The 20,933-nt window shown below is 37.2% G+C and overlaps 1 protein-coding gene across 8 annotated transcripts in view; it reads left to right on the top strand.

Moving 5' to 3' along the window:
- The window catches only part of PMS1 (PMS1 homolog 1, mismatch repair system component), a 98,190-nt gene that overhangs the window by 66,178 nt on the left and 11,079 nt on the right, over window positions 1–20,933 (top strand). For 7 of the 8 annotated variants that reach the window (XR_010944339.1, XM_067741211.1, XM_067741213.1 and 4 more), the window contains 4 exons: window positions 4,720–4,842; window positions 5,393–5,536; window positions 5,688–6,580; window positions 19,476–19,958. Coding sequence is in view for 7 of the 8 variants with exons in the window: in XM_067741211.1 (XP_067597312.1) it covers window positions 4,720–4,842; window positions 5,393–5,536; window positions 5,688–6,580; window positions 19,476–19,958 (1,643 nt within the window). In the remaining variant the exon portion in view is untranslated. The other variant, XM_067741217.1, reaches the window with a different exon arrangement.

Here is a 20,933-nt window from a genome sequence, read left to right as displayed (position 1 = left end):
AGGGCTGCTGGTAATCTTTGACAGATACCAAAACTTTGCTGCACCTTCACGTGGTTATTCTTGCATGGGGGAATGAGGGTACTTGGAAACTATGTGTTGCTGAGTAGTACCACTTCAGTGGGCTGTCAGAAGGACAGACTTTTGAGTGTCTCCCTGGTGAGAATGATCATCTAACCAAATCTCTCTTTTGTTCATGCACTGTGTGTCTAAATGGATATTGTATTTATGTTGCCACCAGCTACCCATCACTATTCCATGCTTTCTGGGCTTTCAGAGTTTCCTTGACCCATTCTCATTCCTAGCCAAAATCAATCTTAAGTTGTTTACCAACTGCTAATGGTTGCCCCTCTCACCTCACTTTTGTCCTCATTACATACATTCAAGTTGTGAAACTTGGCCACCAAGGCCCTTCACGGGACTGGGGTGGCAGATGCATAAGTCATTGGGAACCTTGGGTGCAGAAAATCTTCATAATATATGTTTCTGTAATGTTGAGGGTCCCTTTCTTATCTATATAGCAACTCCATATGGGAAGAATCTCCTAATTATGGATGGTGATCCCAGCTGCACCACTGCTGTGGTGGCATTTCTTATGGAGTTTCCCAGTGTGGCTTTGTTGGTTTGATGGAACTCCTCAAGTTGGTTTTTTTGTTTGTTTGTTTGTTTTGACATCTATCTTCTCTTTGATAGCTCTGCATCAATCCATGCTAAGTTCTGGGTGAATTCCTCAGTGCTGCCTGATTTTTATTTCCAAAACAATATCTACTTTTCTGTTCTTTCTTCTAAACTTGATTTATAGCTACCAGTTTTGATTTCTTTATCTTCTGGGTTTTTTTTTTTAATAATAATGGTTTTTTATTTACTCTTTTGAAAGCATGGTACACATACTAATTTCAGTCATTTTCATATTGCTCTATCATTTTTATTCCTGAGAGAATATTCTCTCATTCTCTGCCATTTTATATGCTTTGAAATTTTAATTTACAAAATCACTTTGAATGCAGATTTATTGTTTTGTTTTTCCCTCCCACTTTCCCCTCCCTTCCCGTAGTTTGGCAGATACCACTGCCCTCCCAGCTCCAATTCAAAACTAGGTATTAATATTAGTAGTTCATGCCTTTCATCCTGACAATATTTTGCAGACCCTTTTTCCTAGCTGACTTGGCTTAACTTTATTTTTGGTTTTGGAGTTGTCTCTGTTCTTTCTGGTGATCCTTGCAAGCAGCTCCAAACAGTGGTCACAGCATTTTTTAAACATTTGTGGGTGTGGGAGGAGAAATTTGCCCATTTCAAAGGGAAAGACTGATTTAAATCCCCTAACTATATGTGTTTTCTGTCCTTATTTCCATACCAGAATTGAATTTCCAATTGACCAGCTGGTTTCTTTTTTTCTTTTTAATTGATATACAGTTGACATATTAGTTTCAAGTGTACAATGTTATGATTTGTTATATGTATATACATTGTGAGGTGGTCACCACAGTAAGTCTAGTTACATCCATAATCACACATCGTTACAATTTTTTTTTCTGATACAGCTGGTTTCTGATCATAGAGCACATAAGGGCTTTTGATTTCAGCCATCACTCCCTGTTATGTTTAGCATTCATAACATCTTTATGTTTGTAGTTCCTTTGTCTTATTTTTAAACGGTTAGGTCTTTAAAAATTTTTGTAAGAATTTATTTTATCTATCACTGCTATGTATTTGCAGTTGGGATGGAGAGAAGGGAATTATTAATAAGTTGTGAATTTATTCCACTATCCTGATCAGAAGTACTTAAATTTTTACTTTAGAAACATAAATCCCATAGGGTTCTAGAGGTTTACCGAAAGAGGAGAACGTCAAGGTTACTTCAGCAGAATCGGGGCAGAGAAGAAGAGATGGGTTTGAGAAACTGGGTAGGGGGCAGGGCTGTTTATCATGGTAAAGGAATACAGGAGGAGCTAGTTGGACAGCAGGGTAGAAGTGAGCTTAAATATTTTATCGAGTTTTGAATGTGGTGAGATTGAGAAGATTTGTGTGACAGCTAGTTAAAGATAGTAAGCATTTGGGGATGAAAGAAATAAAGGTTCTACATCTGTATCTTAGCGTCACTGGTGTATGTGTATAGATGGGAATGAAATTACTCAGGGAGAGTAGAGAGCAAGAAAAAAGGATCTGATGATGAAACCCAAGGGGACCATCATCATTATAGACTGTAAGCAAAGAGAGAGAAACCAGCAAACCATACTAAAGAGGAAGTGTCAGAGAGGAAACAGAAAGAGAAGGCTGAAGCAGTGTCATGCTTCCCAAAGTAGAGAGTTGTCATTGGTATCAGGGTCTGTAGAGAGTCAGGTAAGGGTAGAACTAAGTGTCCATTGGAGTTGGTCACTGAGGTAGAAGCCAGATTATAGAATATTGGAGATGAAGGGAAGGAGAGAGGGGTCCATAGCTGAAGGACAATCAGGGGAGAATTATTTGTTTATATTTTGCCTTTGATTTTTGTTTTGCTATTTAGTTAATAGTTGGGTATAGAATCTTACAAGGTCTGTCTAATTTTTTATTTTGTTGCACTGATTTGTCCTCTTACAGACATTTTTCTTCACTCGAACTAGATGGATTTTCACTTTTTTTTTTTTTTTTTTTTTGTGGTATGCGGGCCTCTCACTGTTGTGGCCTCTCCCGTTGCGGGGCACCGGCTCCGGACGCACAGGCCCAGCGGCCATGGCTCACGGGCCCAGCCGCTCCATGGCATGTGGGATCTTCCCGGACCGGGACACGAACCCGTGTCCCCTGCATCGGCAGGCGGACTTTCAACCACTGCACCACCAGGGAAGCCAGGATTTTCACTTTTTATAGCATTTTATAAGACTTTGCCATTTGATTTTACTATTCCGTATAACTTACAGCTTGTTAGTTCTTAAGGTTGTCTTAAGCCATTTTTAAAGCTCCATATTTGGAAGTAATAGTATTTATTCAGTGGCCAGCCAAGATGGTGTGGAAGGAAAACACTAGCAATATTACCAATTTTTTCTTCATTTTAATCTTCATTCTTCCCTATTCTGGGTATTTTTTTTCCATCAACAAGCCCAATAAGTCTTTCAGAAGCTAAACAGGCTCTCCCTGATGCTCAGCAAGTGCTTTAAGAAGGGTCTTATGTTACTTGGTAAATTATACAACCATTTATAAGTCTTGTTAAGTTTTACAGTTAAGTATTTTCATTTTATAATGGATTATCTAGGTTTATTTATTAACTTTTTTTAATTGGCACAGTTTGGCACTGTGATGGTAATGCGCTTAGTGTTCTAAAATTGGTACTGCATCTCCTTAAGCACTTATTTCCAAGGGCAGGGATAGCTGTAGACATAGGTGGCAGCCTGCAGGATACGTTGGTAAGGAGCCTCATGGTTTCTGCTTAACTAAAAATAGCACCCCCACTGACACTCTTGCTTTTCTAAACCTAAGCTGAAATTTTCCCATTATTACTGTTTCTTAACAGGTTAATAAAACAGCTGATGCCGGTTGTTTCAGATAAGAGATTATTATAGGCCTGTATTTTGAATAATTTGACCAAGATCACACTAGTAGTAGAGCTAGGATTTAAATCATGTCGGTCTGGCTCTATCCAGTATTCCTAACAATCCTCTGTATTATCTTTAAAAGTAAAAGTAGGAGCATTTTCCTTGCCTTCTGTTCCCTAAATCAATCAATCTTCTCGCTGGTATTTTTTCTAGGATTCTTCTTTATTTTCTCCCTCTTCAAACATTTGTAAAGTAGTTCTCTAAACAAAAATGTAGATAAAGTACAACGCTGCAATGTATCAAAGAGTAAAAGATTTTTTTATTTTCCCTCAGTAATGAAAACCCAGTCAGATTGACTTCATAGCATACTCAGAATAAAGATAGAAACAGCCACTTCTTTACAGAAAACGGTTGCTGAAAAGAAAAGGATAAAGAGCCAGAGGAAAGTCACAATATGAGGAAAGAAATTTTTAGAAGACAGAAAGAAGATCAGGTTGAGCAAAGAGCAGTATTTATGCTGTATGTCCTATGACAATAAGACATATGGCCGTTGGTGAAACTCTCATGAATGCCAGTTTTTCCTTAAAATAGAATTGCAAAAAGGGAGAGTCAGAGGCTGAGAACACCAATTTAACACGCTTCAGTAATTTATTTAAGGTTAATGCTCATGACATGGTTATCAGGAAATATATGGCTCTTTAGAACTTAAGATCGAAATCCATTTGTTTGTTAATTTTTTTATACCTTTTAAAACATATATACAGTGTTATTTAGGCTTTTTAATTTTTTTTACTTACTTTATTTTTTTTTCATTTTTTTCATTTTTGGCTGTGTTGGGTCTTCATTGCTGCATGCGGGCTTTCTCTAGTTGGGGCAAGTGGGGGCTACTCTTCATTGTGGTGCGCGGGCTTCTCACTGTGGTGGTTTCTCTTGTTGCAGAGCACGGGCTCTAGGTGTGCGGGCTTCAGTAGCTGTGACACGCAGGCTCAGTAGTTGTGGCGCACGGGCTTAGTTGCTCTGCAGCATGTGGAATCTTCCCAGACCAGGGCTCGAACCTGTGTCCCCTGCATTGGCAGGCGGATTCTTAACCACTGAGCCACCAGGGAAGTCTCAATTTTTTTATACCTCTTAATGTATTGTATATAGCCAGACCCATGGAATCACATTTATCATTGACATTGCATATCAATTCTGTAATTATTTATTACAATTATAGATTTATCTAAGTGGATTTCTTCCAAAGCATGATGCAGACCACTCTTTCACAAGTCTTTCGACCCCAGAAAGGAGTTTCATCTTTATAAACAGTCGACCAGTACACCAAAAAGATATATTAAAGGTAATCTTTTTAAGAAAAGGTATCACTTGGATCAGAAATAAAAACTCTGTCACTTGTCAGCTTCTTATAAGGACTACTTCTAAGAATTTGTTCCAAAATAAGGAAAAGGAAAAATAGATACAATATCATTTATTAAGCATTGTGCTAGGTACCTTACATATGACTCTTCACAACAGTTCTGTGGTGAATTATTATCCTTATTTATAGTGAAGAGACTGAAATGTTTGTGACTATCTTAGACCACATAACGAGGAAGTAACACAATTTGGATTTGAACCCAGGACTTTCAAAACATCCATGACGCTATGATCTTTTAACCATGAAGCCAGTTGCATTGGATATTTGTACTTCTTAATGAATGCTTGTGCTTTATGTAAGTTCAAAGCCTCTAAATGAGCATTACTATTTAGATACTACTTTTCCTAATAAGCAGTTACATCCACTCAGTTTCTCAGTTAAATATGCTTCTTTTGGTGGTATTTTAAAGATGGCAATACTATCTTTTTTTATGTCTTTTTTTTTTGTCTTTCACTATTACATATATTTCTAGCTAATCCGACATTATTACAATCTGAAATGCCTAAAGGAATCTACTCGTTTGTATCCCATTTTCTTTCTGAAAATTGATGTTCCTACAGCTGATGTAGATGTGAATTTAACACCAGATAAAAGTCAAGTATTATTACAGAATAAGGTAATCTTTTTCAGATTTTTTTTGTATTTATGCTATTTACAAATTTATGCAGTCCTAACCCTTTTCATATGAAAAAGATATGCTTGTTTCTGTAGATTTTTTAATATTATTTTCATAATTTCCTCTAACATTTGTTAATTTGTATTTTTAGGAATCTGTGTTGATTGCTCTTGAAAATCTGATGACAACTTATTATGGATCACTAACTAGTACAAATTCTTATGAAAGTAATAAAACAGATGTTTCCTCAGATGACATGGTTGTTAGTAAAACAACAGAAACAGATGTGCTTTTTACTACGATGGAAACATCTGGAAATAATTATCCAAATGTTGATACTTCAGCCATTCCTTTCCAGAATGATGTGCATAATGATAAATCTGGGCAAAACACTAATTATTGTTTGAATCATCATATGCATATTGGTTACCATTGTGATGATCATTTTAATAGTGAAAATTCTAGCATTGATAAGAACAGTGGGAATACATTTCAGCAGATTCCAATGAATAATTTATCATGTGAGGACACCCAAAAGGAATATAGTGAAGTTTGTTTTGTAGGTTCTGTTAAGCAAGCCCAATCAGAAAATGGCAGTAAAGGCCATATAGATGAGAGTGGGGAAAATGAGGAAGAAGCAGTTCCTGAGAAGTCTTTGGAAATTTGTGTAGATGACTGGAGCAAGGGAAATGTACTTAAAGATTCAAGAGGAGAAAACATTGAACCTGTGAAAATTTTAGTACCTCAAGAAAGTTTAGCATGTAAAGTAAGTAATAATAATAATAACCCAAGTCCTGAACAAAAGAATTTGAATGAAAGTTCCTATAACAAAAAATCAAATGTGGTAGATAACAAATCTGGACAGCTTACAGCTTATGATTTAATTAGCAATCGAGTAATCAAGAAACCCATGTCAGCAAGTGCCCTTTTTGTTCAAGATCATCGTGCTCAGTTTCTCACAGACAATTCCAAGACCAGTTTGGAAGATGCAACAGTACAAATTGAAGAACTGTGGAAGACATTGAGTGAAGAGGAAAAACTGAAGTAAGTTTCCAGAGCTTTCATGGGACCTGAATGTTCAGATATTTCCATTCTATATGACTCACTGAGTTAAAAAAAATTTTTTTTAACTTATTTATGGAAAAGCAGAATGGAAAACGGCTTTTGGCGTGACTAGAGTACCTTTTTTGGCATTACTTTTTTGCTAATTTAGAGGTTTTTATGGGATTTTGTTTGTTTGTTTTTTATTTTGGTACAAGCCTTAACTACTTTCTGATTTAAGTTTGTAGTTAAAGGTTTTCCATTCTTAACTAAAAACTACCATTTTCTTCTATTTCTTTTTTATTTTTACGTTAATCTTCCTATGACAGGACTTTTTCTTTTTTAAACTTTTGCATTAGAACAGTGGTGTTTTTAAGATCTTGACTATTCCCTTTTTAAATTGGTCTCTAAAATATGTAACACAATACAAAAAATTGTAACATTGTTGCAGATTTAATTTAGTGATGTTAATACTGTTCCTATTCAGTATAACTCAAGGCTTTCTTATAAAATCTTTTATTTATTGACAACTTATAAACTATGGTGGGTTTTTGGGGCTAGGTAAATAGGTGGTTTGATCTCTTTGATTAAAATAACTACATATTATTTGCCATTTTTAGATCAGATGATCTGAATAAATATTCCCAAAAAATATGAGGGGTGTTTCTAATTGACTTAGGGCACTTGCTGTAAACACAAAATATTATGTTTTGAGTGATTTAGCTCACAAGAAAATGAAAGAGTGCAATTATACTTCCAGTCACATATTATTACCTGAGGCAGTGGTCCCTACCTAACCTTTTTGGCACCAGGGACCAGTTTCGTGGCAGACAATTTTTCCACTGGTGGGGGCCGGTGGGGATGGTTCAGGCAGTCACGCGAGTGATGGGGAGTGGCAGATGAAGCTTCGCTCGCTTGCCTGCTGCTCACCTCCTGCTGTGCGGCCCAGTTACTAACAGGCCGTGGACCGATACCGGTCCGTGTCCCGGGGTTTGAGGACCCCTGACCTAAGGCATCGCAATACTATGTCAAACATCTGGAAAAAATTTTAAATGTAACCTGTCATCCAGAGTTTATATTTGGTGATAAACTACATGGATACTTGACCAATTTTTTTTTTCATTTTTTCATTAGCTTTTCAATCTTATAAAGACACTGTTAATTTAAAGTAATAAAGACCACTATTAACACACCAATAGGCAAAACCTCCACAAGTTAACTTTTTTTTTAAGTGGGGATGGTGGTTGTGTTTTGTTCTTTAATATATATCTGTAAAAGATAAGTATATTCTTATTTTAAACAGAGCCATAATACAAATTGTTACCACTTTCTAAAACATGAATTCCTTAATCTTCATTGTTCAAATTTCTAATTATTTCATAAATGTCAAATTTTTTAAAAGTTTATTTGAATTAAGATGCAAATAAGGTTCACACATTGTTAATTATCTTTTGTCTTACATAAATGACACATTCAGTTTAAAGGTGAGAGCACTTGAGTTTTAATACAGTAAGCCCTCAGAAGTTGAATTGCATTGACCAGGGAGGTGATGAATTGAGAGCTGTCTGAGAATATTAAAAAAAGCATAGATGTTCCCAGTTCTCATGGAAGTATTGACATTGGAACAGCTCAAGGTAGCTGTTCCCTTGCAGCCTCACAATAGCAGGTATTACTCCAGTTTCCTTTCAAGGAATGTCGGCATTGTTTCTCCTTGCAGGCCCCAAGGTGTTAAGGTACAAGGGTTATGGTTAATAGGTCTCATCTAAAAATTTGTTAATCATCAGGCAGTATTCTGGAATTCAGAATTCTCTCTATTGCCATAAGGTATACAAAAGAGGCATTGTTGGCCAAGAGCAGGCCTCTGAAGCCACACCTGCGTTCTAACCTCACTTCCTCTCTTTGATAGCTTTTTGTAAAAATGTGTGGACAGTATCTCCCGGATTGTTGTGAAAATTAAATAAGATATATTGTGTGTTATGATACAAGATAAATGACTAGCACATAGTAAATAATTGTTCATGATGTTAATCAGAGTTTTTAATCTGTGAAAAGGAAATTTCTCTATTGTGATAGATATTATTTTTCATTTGCTTATTCAAGGTTAAATTTAATTTGGAGCCCAGAAATAGAAACCTGTGAAGAAAATATAGGTATCTTGGGATCAGAGAGCTTACTGTATGTCACAAAAAGCTCTATTAGAATCTTCCAGAGCCAGGGATCTGTGAATCAAAATCATGATTAGTGAAAAGGTAGAGTAAATATGTTATAACACAAGAATCACACTAACTACTATTTCTCTTCTGATCTTTATCTTAGAATTCTTTCCATGGTCTTAAATTCTACAAGGAGTGTGAAGGGATATGAGAGTAGACTCCTGTTCTACAGATAATCAGTCTTTCCAGCCATTCTTCCTTTTCTTCCCTTTTTTTCTCTTCTTGTTTCCCGTTTTTTTTCCATCCCCTTCCTTCCCTTTTTTCTTTCCTCCCTTGCTTCCTTCCCTTCCCTTCCCTTCTCTTTCCCTTCCTTGTTTCTTTCAGTTAGGAGCTATTTACTGAGGCCATTCTGTGTACAAGGCCCTATGTATTCTAGCTACTCATTTCAGGTACAGTGATAAATTATAAATAAAAGATACTTTTACTACTCATAAAAGTGCAGTCTAGTGAGGAAGACACTATTAAACAAATAGTAATCATAGAATATGAAGAGTTTTTAAATAAAAGAAACACAGAAGAGTTATGAAAACAGTTAGCAGTTGGGCTTAATCATATTTATGGGACAGGAAATGCTTCCCTGAGTAGAAATTAATCAAAATGGTGTAGGGAATTTTCTTTGTAGAAGGAACAGAATGTAAGAATGCCCAGAAGCTAGAAGGAAAATAGTTATTGAGGAACTGGAAGATGCCCTTTATGACAGGAATGGATCATGGGGGAGTGTGATAAAGAAAGATGGGGTAGGCTGGTCAGATCATGGAAGGTTCAAACAGTTTTGAATAAGACATTGGATCCGGGTTTTCTACCGAGAGCTTAGGATTGACTTTGCAATAGAGGGTACCTACATTTTAAAATTTTTCCTTTCTGGATTTTTTTCCCCCTTGCTTTCTTCTCCTTTCCTCTAGTGGATTAGAAACCACTGTGTCCTCCCACTGGGTTCTCAGTCAATTGATGTGAACTTGAACTTTCATTTGTAGTAGCTATGAACATATTTCTACTTAAAATAACTTAGAACAGTACTGTACTTGGGATATTATTGAAAAATGGTAAGTAAACTTTATAATTACATGTAATCTTGAGACACAGAAACATTTGAATTGATTACTGATAAATCAGAATTAATATTTTTTGTTCAAGTTACTAAATCCCTTGATATAAAGTTGAAGATAACAGCTGTTTTTACTTAACATTTACTTAATATTCCTTTGGACATAACTTTTTATATTTCCCAAGGAACTAATTAAATTGACTTCTTGAATAAATCAAAAGATTAGTACCATATGTGAAAATTTGCACATCATAATTAATTACAAATGGTAACCTTCATCTTGAACTCATTTTCCACCGTAGGAGGAAATCTTGAGTTTGAATGTCTAAGAGCTAAAAATACTTATTTATAGTACTTATTGAAGGTAAACTGTATTGAAAATTTTGTGTTTTATAATCCAGAACTTCAGATTCTAAGCGGAAATGGGAGAAAAATAACGTAAAAAATTATGAATGTGGCCTGGTCAGTAACCAAAAGAGGCATTTTTCATTCATCTAGTTCACAGTGAAATAAAGGCTGTTTTACATTCTCCTCCAGCTAACATTTCTTTATTTAACAAACAAATGCTGAGTACAAATTACATAACGTGCTTGTTTCTTGTGTTTTAGTCTCACTTTTAACATTTAATTCCATTCTCCCAATAGTATCATTTTTATTTCCTAGTACATAACTACTCAAATTTCTCCTTAAAAATGTATATATGTTATCTACAAGAACTCAAACAGTTTCTTAAGAGTTTATTAAGATTAGAAATAACACTTTCTAGTCTCAATTTTAAAACTGCATTTAAAGAACGTTTTATCAAGGTTGCTCAAATAATTACCAACGTTTAGTCAATTGTGTGCCCCGTTCATTATAAGATAGGTGTTTCTTGATAGAAAATAATGATAACGAACATTTATTATCATTTACTATGTGCCAAGCACTATTCTAAGTACTTAAAACTCATTTTAAAGATAATGCTGCCCAACTCCAGCCTAGGTGTGGAGAATTGGAAACTCTGAGGGTAGGACCCAGGCATCTCAATTTTTCAGAAAAGGGTTGATATAACCACTATACCAGACTGCTGTCTTTGGCCCCAGGAGTTTCATTTTACTTCTGTTATTGTTAACCAAAAAGAAAAGACCTCAACTTTTTACCCAGTATAATTTTTTTTTAATAAATCTATTTATTTATTTTTTGCTGCGTTGGGTGTTTGTTGCTACATGTGGGCTTTCTCTAGTTGCGGTGAGTGGGGGCTACTCTTCATTGCAGTGCGCGGGCTTCTCGTTGCGGTGGCTTCTCGTTGCGGTGGCTTCTCGTTGCGGAGCACGGGCTCTAGGTGCACGGGCTTTAGTAGTTGTGGCACGTGGGCTTAGTTGCTCCGAGGTGTGTGGGATCTTCCCAGACCAGGGCTCGAACCCGTGTCCCCTGCACTGGCAGGCGGATCCTTAACCACTGTGCCACCAGGGAAGCCCTTACCCAGTATAATTTTAAAAGGTCCATTACCTTGTTTGAAATTGAATTAAATTAGGTGGTTTGGATGTGTTCAGTTTATTTGAATTTATTTTTTTATTGTTGACTCTAAAATGAGAAATAAATAGTAACAAAAAAATTAACATTTAGCTATGAAACCATTACAAATTTAATCATATAATTTTTATTTTGAGTGTTATTATTACAGTGACCTTAACTTTACTAGTATATAATTATTAAATGTATGTAAGTTTTCTTTTGTTGTGCTCAGGGAATTGCTTCTTCTATGTTGATGATATAGCACATATTTAAGGAGCTCTTCACATCTAAAATTGACTTTTTTTTTTTTTTGCGGTACGTGGGCCTCTCACTGTTGTGGCCTCTCCTGTTGCGGAGCACAGGCTGCGGACGCACAGGCTCAGCGGCCATGGCTCACGGGCCCAGTCGCTCTGCGGCATGTGGGATCCTCAGGGACCGGGGCACGAACCCGTGTCCCCTGCATCAGCAGGCGGGCTCTCAACCACTGCGCCACCAGGGAAGCCCTGACTCCTTATTTTATTGTTTAATTATTTCCTTTTTTTTTTTTTTTTAGTTGCCTGTACCTTAAATGGTTTTTTAAATTGGGTAAAGTTTAGCTGCTGTGAAATGCATAGATCTTAAATGTATATAGCTTAGTGCATTTTCATATGTGTACAACGATGAAACCACCACTGCAAACAAAATATAGAACATTTCCATCACCCCAGAAGGTTCTTTAATGCTACCTAGAAACCAGTCTCCATTCTCAGCCACTATTTTGATTTCCGTCGCACTAGCTTGGTTTTTCCAGTACTTAAACTTCTTATATATAAAATCATAATGATATGTACTCCTTTATGTCCAGCTTCTTCCCCTCAACAAAATATTTTTGTCGTTTTCATCCATGTTTGTTGAATGTATGCATATAGTTTATTCTTTTTTAATCAGTAAGTAATACTCAGTTGTATAAGTATACCACAATTTGTTTTCTCAGTCTCCAGTTGATGAACATTGTGTTCTTTCCAGATATGGGATATTACGAATAAAGCTGTATTGTTTAGTTTCCAAATATTTGGACTTTTTCTAAATATTTTATTGCTACTGAATTCTAATTAATTTTGTCATGGACAGGGAAAATACTGTTAGATTTAAATCTTTAGAAATTTATTGAGAATTATGCCCAGCAGCATATCTCGAAGAATGGGCTCCTAAAAAGAATCTGAATTCTGTAGCTGTTAGATGTAGTGTTCTAAAATGACAAGTCAAGGTAGTTGATAGTATTGCTAAAATCTTCTTAAGGCTTTACTGATTTTTTTGTTTTGGTCTAATTCTGTTAGTGCCTAAGGGAGGGGCATTAAAGTCCCCAACTGTAATTCTGGATGTATTTCTACTTTTAGATCTGTAATTTTTTGCTTCACGTAGTTTGAAGCTTTTTGTTATTAGATCCATGCACATTTGTGATTGGTATACCTTCCTAATGATTCCCTTTGGTCATTATGAAATATTCCTGTTATCTGTGGTATTATTTCTTGTTTTGAAATTTATTTCATCGTATATTACTATAAGCTGCTGTTATGCTTACGATTTGCATGGTTTATCTTTTCCATTCTTTTACTTTCAAACTATCTGTCTTTTTCCCCCGTGCTATCTGTGTAACTCTTGTAGACACATATAGCTGGAATTTGCTTTTTTATTTAAGTGGACTGCATTTTAATTTTGCTGTATTGGATAGTGCTTTATGTTCCTAGATTTAAAATAAATTTTAATTATTATAAAGGGTTTTTTTAATCCTTCATTGTATTTTAGTACTTTTTCCCCTGAGAGTTAGTGATGTTTTGATAGAAAAAGATTCCGTTGCCCATCTCTTGGTGCTTTTCCCTAAGAAATTAGACCAGAGTATTGCATAGGAAATTGATCAAATACTTGAAAGCAGCTTGGCAAATTGTGCTTAGCATAGATTAGCAGAATAAAGAACATTGTACTTATTTCAGTATGCAAAAGCAAAAGTAAATGTGAAAGTGAAACAAAAATATTCAACTATACTGAAGGTGAAGGTGTTTCTGACAAAGTGCATTTTCTAAATGTTGATAATTTTTAAAATATTAGTAGTCACTTCATTTAAAATATTAATATTTTAAATTTTTAGGCGTCTACTCTTTTTTTCCTTGAGATATAATTGACATACAGCACTGTATAAGTTTAAGGTGTACAGCACAATGATTTGACTTACATACATCGTAAAATGATTACCACAATAAGTTTAGTGAACAGCCATCATCTCATATAGATACAACATTAAGAATTAGAAAAAAATGTTTTTTTCCCTTGGAACGAGAACTCTTAGGATTTACTTTCTTAACGCCTTTAATATACAACATACATCGATGTTAGTTATATTTATCATGTTTTCTTTGGATAAATACCCAGAGGTTGAATTGTTGGATCATATGTTAGGTCTAGTTTTAATTTTTTGAGGAATCTCCAGACTGTTTTCCATAGCGGTTGCACCAGGTTACATTCCCACCAGCAGTGCACGAGGGTTCCCTTTTTTCCCCATCCACACCAAGTTATTTGTTGTGTTTAACATTTCTTACAAAGCTAGTTTTGTGGTACTGAACTCTTTTAGCTTTTGGTTGTCTGTCAAACTTTTTATCACTCCTTCAAATCTGAACAAAAGACTTGCTGGGTAGAGTATTCTTGGTTGTAGGTTTTTGCCTTTCATCACTAAATATATCATGCCATTCCTTCTGGCCTTCAGAGATTCTGCTGAAAAGTCAGCTGATAGCCTTATGGAATTCTCTTATGCATAGCTTCTTGCTTTTCCCTTGCTGATTTTAATATACTCTCTTTATCTTTAATTTTTGCCAATTTAATAGCAGTGTGTCTTGGTGTGGTCCTCTTTGGGTTGATCCTGTTTTGGACTATCTGTGCATCCTGGACTTCCTGGATGTCTGTTTCCTTTCCCAGGTTTAGAGAAGTTTTAAGCTAGTATGTCTTCAAATATGTTCTCTGCCCCTTTCTCTCTCTCTTTTCCTTCTGAGACCCCTATAATGAGAACATTAGTACACTTGACATAAGAGACTCCCAGAGGTCTCTTAAACTGTCCTCATTTCTTTTTATTCTTTTTTTCTGTCCAGCTTCAGTGATTTCCACTACTCTGCCTTCCAGCTCACTGATCTGTTCCTCTGTATCATCTAATTTACTGTTGATTCTTTCTAGTGTATTTTTTATTTCAGTTATTGTATTCTTCATCTTTGTTTGGTTATCTTTGTATTTTCCTACTCTTTGTTAAAAACTTCTAACTTCTCACTGTGTCTGTCCATTCTTCTCCTGAGTTCTTTAAGCATCTTTATGATCATTACCTTGAACTCTATTGGGTAGATTGCTTATCTCCAGTTTACTTAGTTCTTATGGGGTTTTATCATGTTCCTTCGTTTGGAACATGTTTCTCTCTTGCCTCATTTTGCCTAATATGCTGTTTTTATTTCTATGTATTTGGTAGGTTCATTCCATTTCCCCCTCTTGGAGAAGTGGCCTTTTGTAGGAGACATCCTATGGGACCCAGTAGCACATTCCTTTCTGGTCACCAGAGCTATATGCTTTAGTGGTGCCCTCTATGTGGGTTGTGTGGGTCCTTCTGTTGTGGTGGGCTGACTACTGTGGGTGTGCTGGTGGTTGTGGCTGGCCCCCATTCCAGTTGGTCGCCATGCCCTGCCTTATACAAAGGGTGCCAGCTGATGGTGGGCAGGGCCATGTCCTGGTATGGCCAGAGGAGTCCTGGTTACTGGTGTGGGCCGCCCACAGGTAGATGGGGCCAGGTCATGAGTTGACTGGCTGTGGAGTCCTGGGGGGTCCCGAGGCTAGTCCTGGCCCATTGGTGGGTGGAGCGGGGTCTCCAGGTGGCCGGCTGCCGGCTGGGGTTCCTTGATCTAGTGTCTGCCTGCTGGTAGGCAGAGGTGGTTCCTGACACAGCTTTCTGTATAGTTGTGGTGTCCCAAAGCTGCTGTCGGCCTGCTGGTGAGTGGGCCCAGTTCCTGACATGGCTAGCTGTGGAGTCTGGGGTGTCCCAGAGTAGGTATTGGCCCACTGGTGAGTGAGGCTGGGTCCTGGGGCTAGTGCCAGCACACTGGTGGGCAAAGCTGCATCTTGGCGTTTCTTGGTACAGGGCTTAGAGTTTCCAGGGCTGGTGTATGGGCCCAGGCCCAAGATGTCCTGGGTCTGTTGTCTAACCCCTGGTGGGCAGAGCTGGGTCCTAGGGTTTCCAGCTACAGGACCTTGTGGGGTCCTAGAGTTGGTCGCTGCCTGCTGGTGCCAGGACCAGTTCCAATAGCTGGCTGAATGTCCCAGGGCTAGTGCCCATGCACTGGTATGGGGAGCCGGATCCCAGGCCCTTTGGTAGATGGGGCCGGGTCCTAAGGGGCTGTTGACTCGGGTCCTGTGGCAGCTGGCCTGCTGGTGTGTGGTGCTGTGTCCCTGCCCAGCTAGCTGCTTGGCCTGAGGTGTCCCAGTACTGATGCTGACAGGCTGGTGGCTTGGGGCAGGACTGCATCCCAAAGCTAATAAGCTAGAGGGAGGATTCCAAAATGGTGCTTACCAGCATTGCACATGGTAGAATGAGCTCCCTAAAATGGCTACTGCCAGTATCTGTGTCCCCACGGTGAGTTCCATTTGCCTCCTGCCTCTGGGAGGCTTTCCCAGATCAGCAGGTGGGTCTGACCCAGCTCCTTTCAGATTACTGCTTCTGCCCTGGGTCTTGGAGTGTGTGAGATTTTGTGTGTGCCCTTTAAGAGTGGAATCTCTATTTCCTTCAGCCCTCTGACTCTGTTGAAAGTAAGCCTCACTAACTTTCAGAGCCAAACGTTCTGGGGTCTTCTTTCCTGGTGCAGGACCCCTAAGCTGGGGATCCTAATGTGGAGCTCAGACGCTATGCTCTTTGGAAAGAAGCTCTGTGATTGATATCATTCTGTTTGTGGGTCTTCTCCCCTGGGGGTATGGTCTTGACTATACCACGACTCTGTCCCTCCTACCCATCTCATTGTGGTTCCTTCTTTATATCTTTAGTTGTAGAAGATCTCTGCTAGTCTTTAGTTCATTCTAATCGATAGCTGCTCTGTAAATAGTTATAATTTTGTTGTGCCCATGGGAGGAGGTAAGCTCAGGATCTTCCTACTCCACCTTGTTGGTCACACCTTTACATCTCTGGATTTTGCTTTTGAAATTCAGTCTGACGGACTCTGCCTTTCAAATGCAATAGTTAGTCCATGTAATGTATTAATTGATATGGTTGTGTTTTGGTCTACCATTTTCCTATTCCTTCTCAGTTTTGTTCCTCTGTTCCTCCTTGTTTTGGGAGAGAGGCAGCCTCTTTAGGGTTAAAAGAATATAATTTCATATTTAATTTTAATTCCTCTATTGGCTTTGCCTTATTTTTTGCTCTGGGGAATACATTATACATCCTTAATTTATCATAATCTACTTAGAGTTAATAGGGTACCATTTTAGGAACTTCCGTGGCACAGCAGTTAATAATCCACCTGCCAATGCAGCGGACACAGGTTCGAGCTCTGGTCCGGGAAGATCCCATATGCCACGGAGCAACTAAGCCCGTGCTCCACAAGTACTGAGCCTGTGCTCTAGAGGCCACGAGCCACAGCTGCTGAGCCCACATGCCACAACTAAAGCCTGCGCGCCTAGAGCCCGTGCTCCACAAAAAGAGAAGCCACCGCAATGAAAAGCACGTGCACTACAATAAAGAGTAGCCCCAACTCGCCACTAGAGAAAGCTTGCATGCAGCAACGAAGACCCAACGTGGCCAAAAATAAATAAAATTAATTAATTATTTATTTAAAAAATAGGATACCATTTCACATAAACTATAAAAATGTTCCAAGTATAATTCCACTTACCACCCCTGTCCTTTACATAGTTGGTGTCATATATTTTACATCTACGTAAAAATAAACCGCATCTTTAAATATTACTTTTAAAATTTAAACAGTTATCTTTCAAAGAAATACGAGAATTTTTCAAAAGATCTTTTTTTTTTTTTTCCTGTTTACCTACATAGTTACCATTTTTGGTGCTCATCATTTTTTCCTATACATCTGAGTTTCCATGTGGTGACATTTCTTAATAATGTAATTATGTTGGCAACAGATCTCAGCTTTCTTTTTGAAAATGTCTGTTTCATCTTCAAGTTTGAAGTAAATTTTTATGGATATAATTGAATCCTGGATTCTTATAGCACTTAAAAGATGTTATTCACTGTTATCTGGCTCTACATTGCTTATGATGAGAAGTTATATCCATCATTTGTTGTGGTGCTCCTTTTTTGTAACATCTTTTTTTTTCCTCCTCTGTACTTCTAAGATTTTATCTTTATCTTTGGTTTTCAGCAGTTTGATTCTAATGTACTTAAGCTGTGGATTTCTTTGCATTTTTCCTGCTTGGGGTTCACCTTCTTGAATCTGTAAAATGTTGCATTTATCCAAATTGGGTAACTTTCAGCCATAATTTCTTTGAATATTTTTACCCCATTACTTTTTTTTTTTTTTTGGCTGCATTGGGTCTTGTTGCTGTGCACAGGCTTTTTCTAGTTGCGGCAAGCGGGGGCTACTCTTCATTGCGGTGCAAGAGCTTCTCATTGCAGTGGCTTCTCTTGTTGTGGAGCACGGGCTCTAGGCACACGGGCTCAGTAGTTGTGGCTCGCAGGCTCTAGAGCGTAAACTCAGTAGTTGTGGCTCACGGGCTTAGTTGCTCCGCAGCACATGGGATCTTCCCAGACAAGGGCTCAAACCCATGTCCCCTGCATTGGCAGGCGTATTCTTAGCCACTGTGCCACCAGGGACGTCCCTACCCCATTACTTTTATATTTTTAATCTGAGACTCGAATTACGTATATGTTAGGTTGCTTGTTTTGCCATAAGTCACTGAAGTGTTTTTTCAGTCTTCTTTCAATCATTTTTCTCTCTGTTGTTCAGATTGGATAATTTCCTTTGATCTGTCTTCAAATTTCCTGATCCTTTCTTTTGCCATCTCTTATCTGCTGTTAAGTGTACCCAGTGAATTTTTCATTTCAGATATTCTATTTTTTAGTTTTAGAATTTCCATTTCCATTTGGTTCATTTTATAATTTCCCTTCTCTGTTGAGATTACCCCTTCTAGTCTCTCATTGTGATCATCTTTTTCTTAAGTCCTTAAATATATGTAAAGACCAATTAAAAAATTTTTTCATCATCATCTTGAGGTTGGTTTTTACTGTCCACTTTTTCTCTTTACCATAACTCACATTTTCCTTTTTTATTGCTTGAGTGGTAACTTTTGCTTGTATAATGGACATTGTGGTTGATATGTTGTAGAAACTCTGGATTCTGTTATCTTCCGAAAAGTGTTGGGTTTTGTTCTACCACGCATTTAAATTGCTGACAGATCACCGGAACTTAAGGAGACTTTGTTTTACACTTCCTTAGGCAAAGACTGTTTAAATTTTGCTGTTAGTCCTAGGGCAGCTTCCTTAGTTCTAGAACATAGTTTTTTGTTTTGTTTGTTTGTTTGTTTTTGTTTTGTTTCCTTACCCCTAAGTTGTAAGATGTAGCCCTCCTCCAGTTTTAATTGAAAGCCCAAAGTGTTTTCCAAGTCATCTAATTATGTGGGATTTAAACTCCAAACTCTGTTTCTCCTGCAGCAGGCAGCCACTGAAATCTCTGTTTAGCTTATTTAGCCTTCTAGTGATTATTTTCCTCTAGATTCTCACACGGGATTTTCTCCCTCAATTTCCAGCTGTTTTGGAAGAGGGAGTTCTGTGTTCTGATGACTCAGTCTAATAAGAGTGCAGCTTTCTGACTGAGTTCTTGCTACTCTTCCTTAATGCTCTGGGGACTGCCCTCTGGGTAAAAGTGGTATAAATGTGGATCTCTTTTTTTTCAAGGGTTGAATCCATTCCAAATTCTGCATGCTTTTCATTGCTCTTCAGTGCCTATTTTAAATGGTTGATTTCTGTATTTTGTTCAGAGCTTATGGTTATATTAAGGTGGGTTAATCCAATACGAACTCCTTTGTCGTTACTGAACCTGGAATGCAAGCTCTTTATTTTTTATAAAATTTGCTTCGGATGGTTAATGTATTTCTCATTATGACTTCATTAGTTCTTTTTTATCTCTATTCATAGATATGAAGAGAAGGCTACTAAAGACTTGGAAAGATACAATAGGCAAATCAAGAGAGCCATTGAACAGGAGTCGCAAGTATCATTAAAAGATGGCAAAAAAAGGATAAAACCCACCAGCGCATGGAATTTGGCACAGAAGAACAAGTTGAAAACTTCATTATCTAATCAGCCAAAACTTGATGAGCTCTTTCAGTCCCAAATTGAAAAAAAAACCCAAAACATTAAAAAAGTTCAGATCCCGTTTTCTATGGAAAACTTAAAAAAGAATTCTGATAAACATAGGAAATTTGACTTAGAAGAAAAGGACGAATCTTACTTGATCCACAATCTCAAGTTTCCTGATGCGTGGCTAATTACATCCAAAACAGAGATAATGTTATTAAATCCTTACAGAGTGGAAGAAGCGCTGCTATTTAAAAGACTTCTTGAGAATCACAAACTTCCTGCAGAGCCGCTCGAAAAGCCAATTATATTGACAGAGAGGTATGGTGAAGTAATATAATTTTTTTTACTCTAAGAACATTTAATGAAATTGAAGGTAAAAAGTTGAAAGTGTTTCCTAGCAGGGGAAAGTGGTATTTATTTAAAGAAATTTTTGTAATTTGATTTCACATATTTAATGGAATTGTTTTTAAATAAATAATTTTAGAATATTCTAGATAGTTTACTTCTGCAGTTAATAAATATCAAGCTCAGTTCCCCCCTGTACATTAGTGATTTCCCCAGGGTAGTCCTGACATTGGATTGCCATGACTCTTCTTCATTGTGCACTCTTTGTTTTAACATTTCAAACATATACCAAAACAGAATTATTCAATAAATGCCTTTATCAACAATTATCAAGATTTTGCCACATTTACTGTCTGTCCTTGGTATGTGTGTATATATATATATATATATATATATATATACACACACACACACATACACACATGTATGTTTTTCCTTTTGCTAAAGGATTTAGAATGATTCCCATCCTTAGAATTTTCAGTATGTTTCTCTCTAAAATGGCCATTTTCTTAGCCACAATGCCTTTTTTCATGCGTTACACAATACTAATTCCTTGGAATTGTTCCTCATTGTCTCAGAATGTCTTTTTATAGTTTTTAAATTAAGTTTAATTTGTATCTAAACAAGGTCCAACCATTACATTTTGCTTTGTATTTTAAATCTCTTCTAATATCACACCGTTAATGTAGATTCTTAGTTGCTTGTTCTTTGGGATATCCCATTGTCTCTATTTGTCTCTCTTGCTTTCTTGTGATGGTGTTTAATTTGTTTTTCCCTCTCCCATTTTTAAATGGAAGTTAGCTCAGGAGGATTGAATAGATTTAGATTCTACTTTCTGGTAAGACTGCTTAATAGGTGGTGCTATGTACTTCATATTTCATCACATCAAAAGGCACTTATCACTGGGTTCAGCTGCTGACAACCTGATGTTCCATCTTAAAGTTCCCC

Source organism: Pseudorca crassidens, chromosome 6, assembly GCF_039906515.1.
Source record: "Pseudorca crassidens isolate mPseCra1 chromosome 6, mPseCra1.hap1, whole genome shotgun sequence".
NCBI classification, from domain to species: Eukaryota; Metazoa; Chordata; class Mammalia; order Artiodactyla; family Delphinidae; genus Pseudorca; species Pseudorca crassidens.
Note: the sequence above shows the minus strand (reverse complement) of the source record. Positions and strands in the feature narration are given on the sequence as shown.